Source organism: Abramis brama, assembly GCF_963993115.1.
Source record: "Abramis brama genome assembly, chromosome: 5".
In the NCBI taxonomy this organism is placed as follows: domain Eukaryota; kingdom Metazoa; phylum Chordata; class Actinopteri; order Cypriniformes; family Leuciscidae; genus Abramis; species Abramis brama.
The window spans coordinates 24,256,389-24,269,490 of record NC_139967.1 but is presented as its reverse complement, the minus strand read 5'-3'; the positions used below and the strand labels follow the sequence as shown (position 1 = coordinate 24,269,490).

Genomic DNA, 13,102 nt, shown 5'->3' with positions numbered 1-13,102 from the left:
CACATATATATATATATATATATATATATATATAAATCAAGCCTGTTTTTTGCTGCTTTTTATACAACACATTTACTGTTGTGAATTTTGATACTGCTTGGTTTGTTGGTCCGTTGGGTCAAATTGCTTTCTCACCTCAAATGAACTGCCCCAGAGTTAATTTTCATTAGGGCCGAGGCCATCTTGTTCAGGCTATCTGCGGATCCGAGCGCGATTGCCGTGTTCATACGCCTAAATTAACCGAACTAAGGGAGAAAACGCACCAGGTTCCGAAACAAATGCTCCAAACGAGCCAGGTGTGAAAACGCCTTTAAACTGAAGGAATGGAGGAACAGAGCTAAAATAGGCAGAATTTGTGGGATGGGCAACTTTGTCCTGGAGGGCTACTATCCTGCAGAGTTAAGCTCCAACCCTGATAAAAACTCAACTGCCTGTATAGTTTTCTAGTGATCCTGAAGACATTGATTAGCTGGTCCATTCAGCTTCAGTCTGCCAAGCGTGGCCCAATACTGTGCTGTGAAACATTAGTTTCATAGATTTATAACAATCAGAATGCAGATCCACTGGTTATGAGATGTTTCCTCTGAGTTGATTGTAGGAGCCTCACCCTCTTTTTCTTTAATGTAATGTGTACTAAAGTGCAACAATGTGTTTTGTCAAATTAATGAATCATGGATTGTGATCTATGGTCTCCTTTCTGATACCAAATATATCTGCTCTTCTGCAATTCTTCACTTCCTCTTTTCCTTCATCCTGGCCCTTGTTCACCTTCCCTCAACCCTTTTCCTTATACTCCCTTCCTCCTACTCTCTCCAACTGCTGCCCTCTTTCTAGCTGGTGTTCCCATGGTATTGTGATCGTAAGGTCAGGGACTCGGGCTGCTCTGTGTTAATAAAGCCAGTTGGAAGGATTCCCAGGGCCTGTGCAAAAAATAGAGGAGCTACTGCAAATAAACAGAGTACACAGATACACACTCTCAAACTCTTAAAGTGCCTTGAACACACACACAAAACCACAAGGCTGGCTCCCAGCCACAAAATAGTCTCAAAATTGCAAATTCAAGACATTGCTTGTATTCAAAACAGATTCAAGTAATAGAGGCATGCGTGCTAAGACTTGCGATGAAAAAAGTGTCTCACAGGTAGTGCAGTAATACCAGAGTCGTTCATGCACTGACCTGCAATTCTGCTCATTCTTTCAACCATAATAAATTCTAGTCTTAGCTAAAGAGTTCTGTTGCAATAAAATAGGGCAGGGTAAGTCAGTACAAATCCATATATTTACACATATAATCCACATAAAGCATCCATTTTTTGACTGCCTTTGTGCTTACCTAAGGAGAAGAAAAAAACAAACACAGCCATACTTGAATCAGCATTTATTCACCATTATGTTTCTGTCTCTATATTTTATCATCTAAGTCTATTGTAGTGTGTACAGCAGCAGCAGCAGCAGCAAAGATCCACTTAACATCCACAGTATAGCATCTGACAAAGCCCAATAAGACGTGCAAAAATGTCCTCTGGTGCAAATCTGAACAGGTGTTAGAGGCATATGATGCACGGTTAAGATGTGTAGAAAAAGTTAATGATTCACTTTTACTGAAAGGCAGAAACATTACGCTACAATATAGAGATAACATATGCAGCTGTTTCCCCTTCAGACTAAAAACATGATGCGTTTTTATGGTAAAATGTCTTTGTCAGGAATGTCATATATTTATGCAATCTTTTAAGTTTAATCGTCAAAATCCGAGTAATAATTCAAGTTTATATTTTTCATGAACTAAAAATAGCATCAATATTAGTCAACATCACAGTATTTTGCTGTGGTGGAGTAGAAAAGTATTTTGGAGATATTTATTAAGGCACGTGTGGTTTTTAGCAATACATCATTTAAATTTACATCTACCCATCTATATTTACCCGATTGCTTGTTAAATGGTCTGACCTTTAAAATTCTATTGTACTTTTACTTAATTGTTTTTGTTTTGTTTTTTTCTCGTTGTAATTGTGCTTCAGTGAAGCAAAATCATAAGATCGTCTGTCTTAATTAAATACAACTGCATATACGAGTTATACACGTGGTCTTAAACTAACACACATTGATGTAATCAATAAAAAAGACATATGTGAAGATATTTTCATATTGTCTCTTTCAAATCCTTTTTTAATAAAGTGGCTATGAGAACGGCTTAATTCACAAATGTCTGGTTAATGTAGTTGTAAGTTTTAATACTGTAAATCCAGAATAAATACTAAAGAGTTTTGATCAATAATTCTATGTATAACATTCGGGTCCCTGTTCAGTATGATGATAATAAATGTAATGAAATTAGTCTTTAAGCTTACAAAAATACTGAAATTAGAAAGGTACACCATAGGATCTAATCTGTTTGTGGATTTAATTGGTCTTTAGATCAGATGTATGTCAACAAAGTTAAGTGCATGGAACTATGACTTTGTAAATAGATTCAGCTTTGGAAATGGAATTCACAATGTAAGGATAAAATTGTAAGACAATTCACTAGTAATGAAAAAAGGAACCAAGAATCCTAAAGAAAGAACCACTAAATATGACACCGTGTCTACATCAGACACGAGTGGCACGATGCGACAAAAGCAAGTAGAACCCATTATAATCAGTGATGCTAATGACACTGGATACAGTGTGACGAGACAACAAATTTCCAACAGGAAATTGCTGCCCTTTAATATTTCTGACGTACTCCAAGTGCTCGCACTACTTCTGCTACAAAGGACAAATGGATTTGCAACGGTCGCTTTGTTGCGTCCACTGTGGACAGCTTCTAGCGGTCCGGTATAGACACGGTGACAGAAACAATGGCTACTTAGAACAAAACTTTTCAGACAAGAAAAAATATATATACTTATTTGGATTTTGTACATTTTCATCTCAAACAGATTTTTTTAAAGGTACACTATGTAACTTTTTTGTTCAAAATGTATATAATGAGCGAGTATGGTACGGTACGCCTACAATAAGTGTTTATATTTGGACTATTTCAAACTGAGCGGGGCGACAACAGCTGCAGACATATACATAAACAGAGAAGTAGCTCTGGACGCCTCAAGACGCATGCAGTTTTGTTTATTAACCACTAGAGCATCAAAAGTTACATAGTGTACCTTTAAATATGAGAACTGATGAGTTTAAATGAATGCAGTAGGTTTTCTTAGTGCTGTCACAGTGCAAAGGTAGCATCACAAAACGCTGATTGCAATATGACTGTTTCTGTTATTATTTGTTCTTTTAAGCCCACCTCGTTGACAGTTTGATGCACTTTTTGCAAGGTAAGTTAAAAAAAAGTAAAGTTAGTTATTTTATTTCATAATCTGACAAGAAAATAATACTACAGTCTAAATCTGTGAACGGAAAGCAAAGAGCATTTTCAACCCCTGTGGGGTGGGGGATACCAAGGTAACACAAGCCCTTCTTTTGGCCCCATCGCTCATGCTCAATCGGAGAAAGAAAAAACTACTGCTGCATGAAAAATGATCATCTGTCAATGCCTGAGGGATCGCAGACACCTCAACAACAACCAAACACAGAAAAAAATGAGTATTTTATGAAAGGAAAGCATTCCTAATTCCTGCTCAGTGAAAAGCAAGCCTTTGGGGTTCTGTTTCTGAACAATGAAGACTACTCCCAAAAAAAAAAGGAGAGAACGTTAAAATCCCAGGGTGTAGACGCACAGGCCTCCTGGCGCGTGTGCATGTCCAGATCATTAGGGAGGAGCTGCGCATTTTTACCCGATTACACAAATTGCAACAACACAGAGGGGGGAGATGATGTCATCGCTGTGCTGAAAGAGGAAAATGCCAGTTTTTCTTTTCCTGTAGTAAATCCAGGAGGCATGTAGGATGTTGCTCTGTAATAATACATAATGTACACTCAATGCAGGTAGTCTGAGATGTGCTTGCTAAAATGCTTTCAGATCAAATGTTTCAAAATGTATCTAAGAGTAGATTTAAAGCCAGAATTGTTGCATTGCTTGTAGTCCAAAAATAACAGAGAAATCCAATGATGAAACAGATTCAATTTTGATTGGTTCAAATCCTGTAGTTTCCAAAGGTCTTTTCCAAAGATGAAATGCATAATGAGCAAAAAAAGGACAAAGTCTCCAGGGTATGCCATTGTACAGCAGGTAAATGAGTTCTCTCAGATGGAGAAATGTTTTGATGCATTAAGAAAAATGTGATTAGCTCATTTATGTATCATCAAGCTTTGACTCACATCTCTTTGTTCACTTTCAGGTATAGATCTCTTGTCGTCCACTGGGTGTGAGTCGCCCACTGAACGTCCCTGTTCTCTCATTGTCCATGATCTGAAGCACATCCTCTAGGATGGATGGCCCCAAGTCCAGATGGAGGGAAAGCATAGAGCCGGCGTTGGACAAATACGACCTTTCTCCCCCATCCCCATCCTTCACAAATTTCTCATCTTCTTCTGGACTCTGCCCAAATGTGTGCAAATTAAGTGGACAGCGGTTTGGAGATGCAGGAAGCGATGTATGCCGTGACAAGTTCCTCTCTTCCAGGTGCAGTCTGGGAGGTTTGGGAGGTGGAGCGAGAGACGGAGATGTTGGGGGCGATTGGTTTGTTATCAGGGCTGTTGGGATCTCAGCAGTCACCGTTGCTGCTGAAGTCACAGCCGGAAGTGTGAGCGCCTGCACCCCTCCAATGATAGGCAGCGACAGGGCATTTTTCAGCAGAGGCGAGCTCTCGCTGGCTGGCGGGTGACTGCTTACACTGGCTGTGCGACTCAGTTGGAAGGACCCTTGATGACTTTGCTGCCCCGGTAACAGGTGAAATTTACCTTGTAGGAAAGACAGGTCACCGAAAAGATCGTCGGCACCTCCTCCACTTCCAATGTGGATGGTGTGTCTGAAGTCTCCCAGCGGAGGACTGATCATGTCGGATGAAAGGAGGTCACGCAGCTTTTCCTTCTTTCCTTTACGGCTTCGTCGCTTAAGGTATATGGGAGCCTTGGTCGACATGTCTGACCCAGTGCGTCCTCCAGCACAACAGAGAGACAGACCTTGCAGCAGGGTGAATGGACAAGAGCAACGGTGAAGAGAATAAACGGACTTCAAATTCAATCCAACTGGACAGTCAGGATGCTTTTTTGATTCTTTCTCATGAAAAATTATTTTGTGGTTCAGAGTGTCTCTTCATATATAAAGCCCAGAATCCACATCGGCAGGCCACATGGAGAAAGACAGTATCAGGACAACAATTCTGACATCCGCACAGACACTGCCAGTCCAGTCTGCCTGCAGTTTTGGAGAGAAAGAGAAAGAGTGTTTAGCACATTTACTGTAGTACATACTAACTGAACACAAAGTAGCATTGATTTAATCATAGACTTTCCCTTCACAAGAATAAATGACATTTTGAAATCTATTAAAGGGATAGTTCACTTTGAAATTAAATTTTGGTATGTTTTAGCTTACCTCAAGGGCATCCAAGATGTAGGTGTCTTTTTTTCCGCAGTAGTTTCAATTTTGATATTTTTAGGTCAAACCGTTCTTGTCTGTCAGTCATATAATGCAGGTCTATGGTCACCACCTCAAAGAGCATGCACAGAGTCCAAATTAAAGCAATTCCCCATCGTCCAAATTAAACAATTCCCCATCGTAAGTACACATTGATGACCTAAGACACGAAACGCGTGGTTTGTATGAGAAAACGAACAGTATTTATATCGTTTTGACCTTTTGTACACAGCCACGTCCAAGTGATCTGAGGGCGCGGGCGCTTCCTAGTGTGTGACGTGTGCGCAGACTGGTGCATAGATATATACACTAGATGTCGCCTTAAAGACATTCGTTCCAATGAACTGCCGTAGACAAGGTGACATCTAGTGCACCAGTCTGCGCACACGTCACACACTAGGAAGCGCCCGCGCCCTCAGATCACTTGGACGTGGTTGTGTACAAAAGGTAAAAACGATATAAATACTGTTCGCTTTCTCATACAAACTGCTCGTTTCGTGTCTTAGGCCATCAATGTGTACTTACGATGGGGAATTTTTTAATTTGGACGATGGGGAATTGCTTTAATTTGGACTCTGTGCTTGCTCTTTGAGGTGGTGACCATAGACCTGCATTAAATGACTGACAGACAAGAACGGTTTGACCTAAAAATATCAAAATTGAAACTACTGTGGAAAGAAAGACACCTACATCTTGGATGCCCTTGAGGTAAGCTAAAACATACCAAAATTTAATTTCAAAGTGAACTATCCCTTTAAAGTGGTGCTGCTGGTCTCCCTGTGGTGAAAATCAAGTTTTTAATGTTGTTTATGTCTATGTGGTGTTTTTAATATGCTTTAAGACAAATCATGTGCAAATTCATAAGTCAACACCATTGCTGAGTATTTTCTCTTTAAAACTGCAGTAAACCAAAGACAGTCTCAAAAATTGGCGGGCTTTAGCATCATCATTACTATGTGAAGCAGGGGAGTCTCCAGTTATCCCGTGATAACATTTAGCAATATAGCAGGTGAATTATGTATATGATGCATATTACGATGTTATGATGAACTATATGCCTTTCTCCATTGATGTTCTAATAGTTTCTAATAGTAACAAAAAATATAACGTTATCAAAGAGTATAGAAGTAACTACTTCTATACTCTTTGACGTTATAACACATTTATTCCTCCACCAAGCAATGTAGTTCCAAAGAGGTTGCTAAGCAACACATGCAGCAACAGAGAATCACAAACGGCAGTTGCGCAGTAATATTAATGTAATACGGTCACAGGTGTATGTTTGTTGAGTAATTTACAACGGATTCGAACGCGGCTCAACCAATCAGAATCAAGGACTGGAACTATCCGTTTTATAATAGTGATTTTACTGCATTTTTGATCAAATAAATGCAGCTTTGGTAAACATAAGATACTTCTTTCAAAGATATTTAAAAGTTTTTATTAACAACTGAACTGAGACTTACTTCAAAGTAAAAAACAACAACAAAACAAATATATCAAATTACAAAAAGATGAAACCCATCCAAATTCAAAATGAGCGGCACATCTTATATAACACATGAGTTCTTTAGGTCAAAGTTAAAAGTGAGATTTACTTAGAAGACGACAGATTTTTATTTATTTTTTTACAAAATTTAATAAGAAGTGAGAGATGATAAACAAACTATAATGTGGAAAAGAGTCAGAGCAAATAATTAGAGTTTGTTGTTAGTCTTGGCATGTTTGACTTGCACACATAGGTCTAATAGGCTATCATATCTCCATGTGTCTGGTGATAGTGGACTCAGCTGTCAAAACTTATAAAGGTACAGCAGCGGTATAATGGGAACATTTGAGTGCATGTGTTAGTGTGTTTCATTGTGTGCTGAAAGGTTTAACAGACCGTAAGACCTGTATGTGTGTGACAATACGTCAGGGGCTCTAGAGCATGACTCGTAACGCATACCTTTAGCATTAAATCATACTTCTGCAGTTGAATCAGTTAACTATATCCTGGTGTGTGTGTGTGTGTGTATTTCCTTCAACCTTGACTTTTATCAAGGTTAGCTCAACTGGCACACACTCCGACCAAAAACAAAGGCCAGTGTTTCCATCTCAAGTGTGGGAAAAGCCACCTCGCTGTTGCATAAGTGACCCAGCTAAAGTCAGAGAGGCTCTGAAATGTTGTGTGTTTACAGATCATTTCCCTCAAATAATACTGATCCTAGATGCGTCAACTGAGTGTTATGTGTCTTGCCTAACAGATTTAATCAACATAGTGCTGTATGTGGGTCATTCAAACATGTGGCTATTCCAGTTTGATCATGTGAATTGTAAAGCTTTTAAAAATTCTATTAGACAAGTAATGTTTTAAAATGGTAATAAGTCACTATTTTTATACAAAATCTTGGTAATGGTTAACATTTTCCGATCACTACTATTGACAAATGCAGCAACACAAAATTAAATGATAAAAACAAAAAACTAAGTTCACTAAAAAGGTTTATCATATAAATAAGTTATATTCATTCATTACATCAAGGAATAGTCATCAGTCATTTCAAACCTTTATTACTTAAGAGAACATATTTTCTCAGGCCCAGTGTTTTGTTAGTTTTCTTGTTTTTTACATACAATGTGAGCCAGTGGTAACCAATGTTTTTTTTTATTCCAAATGTTCTTCGAAATATCTTATTTTGTGTTCTATAGGAGAAAGAAAGTCACAGGTTTGGAAAGACACGAGTGAGTAGCCTAAGTAATGACAGAATTATCATATTTGGGTGAATTATCTCCACAGGGGGAACATAAGTAATTTCAATAATGCATTATGCCACCTAACATCTAAAAATATTCACAGAAGGTATAAAGACAAAATGCTATCTCATGAGGTACCATGTGACTTGATTTATTTAGAAAAATGTATTATTTTTTTTCAAACAGTAAAAGTTAGCATCAGATATTCATTGTTCAAGTTATTTTATATGCACATGAAAGACACAAATGGAAGCACATGAATGTTGAGTGTGCATGGTAAATGTGCACATGCGTGTGCACTCACTAAACTGAGCAAGATAATGAACCATGGGAGTCAGAGAGCAATTAGCACATCAGTTCTAGCCCTGACCAAACCAACCAATTGAGTGATTCATTCAATTACATTGCAACCTGCACATTTTGTTTCATTAAAAGCACCAAGTAACTTTTTAGGTGAGATCATTTACAAGTGATTTATTTGCATATGAGGTAAAAAAGTGAAATTAATGTTCAACTACAAATCAGCATAAGCTCTATCAGCAGCATCACCTTTATAATATAACAGAGTGAATACTGCATTAAGCCAAAGCGGGTCAAGCAAGACTGCTCTTTGAATAACAATGTTGAATCTGAATAACTGAAATTTCCAGAGAAGGAATCAGGCGAGTCCTGTTCAGACTCGCAGAGAAGTGTCAGGAAGTGCGAATGGTTTTTCTTTTATGGTATTCCGATATCTCTGTGTTTACAACAGTCCAATCATAGATAGGCCTATTAAAAAATTCAGTCCGGAGAATATAATGCATCCCATAATTTTACTCAGTTAAAGTCATGTTAAAAAGACATTTTACAATGTGAAAATTAACTACGCCACTCCCCTGAAGGCCTGAGGTTATTTATTAGTTTCAGAGCAGAAGTGAACAATGTTGCTAGAAAGCATAAATGAGGCACTCTGCTCAGGCAAGCCCTTCAACAGACCGCTCTGTTTGTTAGACAATGGAGAGAACACACTGACACAAAAAGCTTTTGGATTTTTTTTAACAGAGAGAGTTATTGTCAGTGACTATAAACTATCAAAACATCAACGTCATGATCTTTGAAAAACGGCCCAGATCTCACACATTTTTATTATCAAACAGAAACACAATAAGTTACTTAATCAACCTTGGTCTAAAAATCAGAACAATGGGCCACTTTTCTTTGGCTATAATCTGGCTCCAATTGCAAACCAATCAAACCAATTGCAGTTAATGGCGGTGAGGTATACCTATAGAATTTGCATTTATAACAGAAATGACTAGGTAAAACATTCTCAGGACAACCACATACTCAATATTCTGTCCAAAATATTATTAGACAAACATCAGTATGAATTGGAACGTAACAACCCAAAATCGAGAATAAACCAGAAGACTATCTGACAATGTGAACAGAGTTCCCAGGAGCCCTTCAAGACTATAAAAATGTGTAATGCGGAAGCTGTTCTGTTTGAATGGAGGTCAATGGAGGAGAAAACACTGAATACACTGCTCTTGTGTGGAAACAGCTTGTCACATAATAAATAGACTGCTTGTCTGCTAATTGTCGAACACATGTGGAATGACATTCATTTTGGAATGAGCTATAATTGGAATCTGATATCCAAAAAGAGCTGTTTTATAAGTTAACTTACAAGTGTGATTCATTTACTTCTATGGGATCTCAAACACTATAAAACTTTGAAAGGCACATGTGATCACAGTTACACTTCTTTTACAGTACCTTTCCCTTACCGAGGTACGTTTCCTTAGCCTTTCCTCACAGAAAAATGTGTAATAACTAAAACCCAAATGATTCACAAAATAAACAAACATTAACATTTTTATAAATAAATATATGTACAATTCCAAATTCCAAACAAAATTATGCTTTATGTTCCTATCTACCCATCTAATTGTAAAGCCTATTAATCCTCAAACTTCAAGACACTTCAAAACTTTCTGAAATTTTCAAACATGTCATGGAAACATTCAAGGCTTGTCTTGAACTTTTTTAGTTCAAAATTATACTTGCAACAATAGGAATTTAAATTCATTTTAATTCCACTTGTTAAAATGAATTAAAAATGTAATTCTGTTTGCTGTAATGTAATTTTAAAAAGGCAGCTCTGTTGTGAAGGCAGTGGTCTGCCTGTCATTACCTCTGTTCAAAGCTGTTGTGTGCGCGCGCACTCACGCTCCAAAACGATACAATTTACTCCGGGCGCGTTTTAAAGTCATTACACTCCTTTACAGATCACATTTAATTGATATGCAACTTTTTCCAAAAATACACGATATTTTTGTTATTGAAGCAGAGTCAGGTAACAGAAAAATTTAACTTCGTATATCACATGGCAGCAGCCCAATGTCATCATGGCAGTGTGCGCGCACCACCCCGCGCTCCCCTGGCCATCAGAGAGACCCTCCACATTATATTCATCACTGGCGGACACAATAGGCATTTTCCTGTATGCTCGAGAGAATATAAATCTATGATTTATGTTCTAAAACTATAGTTTGTACTTAAAAAAATACACTGATGTGAAGAAACAGGCAACTCTGCGTAACTTCTGCGTGAAAACGCTCCCACATTTTGTGTTCAATAGGCTTGCGATTTTAACTCCACATGCAAATACTATAGTTTGCCTACCATTGAGATTCCCGTGTGATCAAGTCCTTTCCAAAACGCATCTATGCGCAGGTCTTTCAGGTCAAAATTAATCAATACCAATTCTGCTCGGTCACATATACTTCTTCCAGCGCGAAAACCAGTAGAACTGACAGAAGTACAAAAATAACCCCCACACTTGATACCGCATACAGAGAGTATTTGCTGATCCGGTAGAAATAGAGCCGCGCTATAGAGCCCTGTAAGCCCACCTCACATCACTGCTGAAGCTCAGCGCACAGGACTGGACTCTGTGGATCTGGATCGCTGTTATCTACAATTGTGTTATCCAGACCATTACTTGGCATTTACCGCTGCGTTGTCGCGCTTCTTCCGTGTTTGCTGAAGATTCCAGCAGGACAGCAGAGGGAGTCTGTAGCGCATCACGCACGCGCACGCACGCACGCCGCTGTCAGCAGCACACGTTGCGGTGACTCAATTTGAAGTTCTCACACCCTCCACACCCTCCTCTAAACCATATCAAAACAAACGTAAATGACTCACTCTCTAAACCTCTAATCTCTTATAGCTAGTAGCCTACTCACCTTTCCTAATTCACATTACACTTGTATATTATTTTCTTGAATAAAAAATATATAATTCGAATCAGTTCAAGTTCAGGAAATTAATTTGAATTTAAAATCATGATACGGTCAAAGCCACTGGAAGGAAAGCCTGCTACCTTTAGACCAAAATTTTTTTTAAAAAAAATTAAAAAAGCCCAACACAGGGAAGGAGACAATGTGGCCGTTTTTGTTGTTGTTTTTAAATGGATATCAATGGAGGAGAGGCCTGCTGAATAAACAGCTTTTGTGAGGAAATAGCTTATAGGACCTATTTATTGAATCGACAGCCTGTTCGCCGATCTTCAACATGTTTTACACTAAACAATACTTTCTTCGGGAATATGTAGATTTTTACCATGATAAAAAGTTTTTTTTTTTTTTTTTTTTTTTTTTTTTAAGAGAAGGCAGAGTAAGAAATGATGTGACAGGTAGGACTCATTTGATTTACGGCATTACCACCACCAGCAAATGTGTAGTGGTATTTAACAGGCGTTGTGTATTGACTGATATTGTTTTGTGTAAAGAAAATAAACAATATCAATGTTTCCTTTCTTTGGATTTCAGGTTTTACCAATTATAATAAGACTTGAATGACTATGACTGCCATGCTCTGATACTGATAAAATGTATTTTAATGAATATAGAGAAAATTAATAATTTAATTATAAGGTAAATAACTGTAACTATAGGCCTATTGTATTATATTGTTGAAAAAATAAGTGCAATCGTAAAATCGCTTAATGCACAGCTAGCCGTGGATTATCTAGCTTATACCATGGTCATTTGCCAGCAGTGACAACTTAAAGCTGTTATTGATGATTGCAGCCCAATATTTGACCGGAAGGGTAAAACTGACCGCTTTGAATAAGACACAGAGATAAACTAGTGCAGTAAGATTACATTTATTTGAATGAATGAATTATCAAGAGAGAGAGATTCATACCTGTGTCATTTCAGAGCATCTCTGTCTATTAACAATGAAGCTGAGAGTTTAATTACCTCAAAATAGCAATGTAACCCTTTTGTTGCAGAGAAAAATAATGTAGCGATTCAGTAGAGAAGCTGTTGTATTGCTAAAAGTCGTGGGGCAGCGTTGATAAGTTTGTGTTCGAGTGACGTATGTGAATGTGCGCTTCAATGAAAACAGCGCATTAATATAGAACGGTAATAAAACTTGGAAATACCTGTGCATTAAACTGTTTTATTGCACACCTTCCAGCCAATCAGAATAGAGTATTCAGATAGACTATGGTATAACACTTTTTAATGAATGAAGGTAAAGAAAATATAAAGATTTTAGCAAAGAAATGTAGGCTATTCTTTTAATGGCTTCCAGATTTCAACAATGAATTTCACTGCTTTGATATGCACGTACCGCAAAACAACATGGAGGCTATAATAACTACGTTTTTCAAAGTGGAGGCTGGCCTGACCGCAGTGCCTTGAGGATCTTAGCCTTGTTGTTTCCATCACTCTTAAAATTAAAGGTTCCAAATCAGTGTTTTCACATCATTGCCATAGAAGAACCATGGGTTCCCCAAATAACTTTTCAGTAAACAGATCTTAAAAGAACACTTTTTTTTTCTTAGTGTGAAGA

General features: G+C 37.8%; 1 protein-coding gene across 2 annotated transcripts; it reads right to left on the bottom strand.

Moving 5' to 3' along the window:
- Window positions 1–1,363: 1,363 nt before the first annotated feature.
- On the bottom strand, window positions 1,364–11,344 carry cdc42ep2 (CDC42 effector protein (Rho GTPase binding) 2). 2 transcript variants are annotated; one of them, XM_084113248.1, is made up of 2 exons: window positions 11,152–11,344; window positions 1,364–5,296 (listed from the first exon to the last, which is right to left on the bottom strand). In XM_084113248.1, the coding sequence occupies exon 2, from the start codon at window positions 5,018–5,020 to the stop codon at window positions 4,274–4,276; it is 747 nt and encodes a 248-aa protein (XP_083969374.1). In that variant the 5' UTR covers window positions 5,021–5,296; window positions 11,152–11,344; the 3' UTR covers window positions 1,364–4,273. The 2 variants fall into 2 exon arrangements, with proteins under 2 accessions (XP_083969374.1, XP_083969373.1); XM_084113247.1 differs by having other exon boundaries at window positions 10,922–11,283.
- Between the last annotated feature and the right edge of the window lie 1,758 nt (window positions 11,345–13,102).

Excerpts from the sequence above, each read along its gene's own strand:
- cdc42ep2 (XM_084113248.1), bottom strand. The coding sequence starts at position 5,020 with ATGTCGACCAAGGCTCCCATATACCTTAAGCGACGAAGCCGTAAAGGA.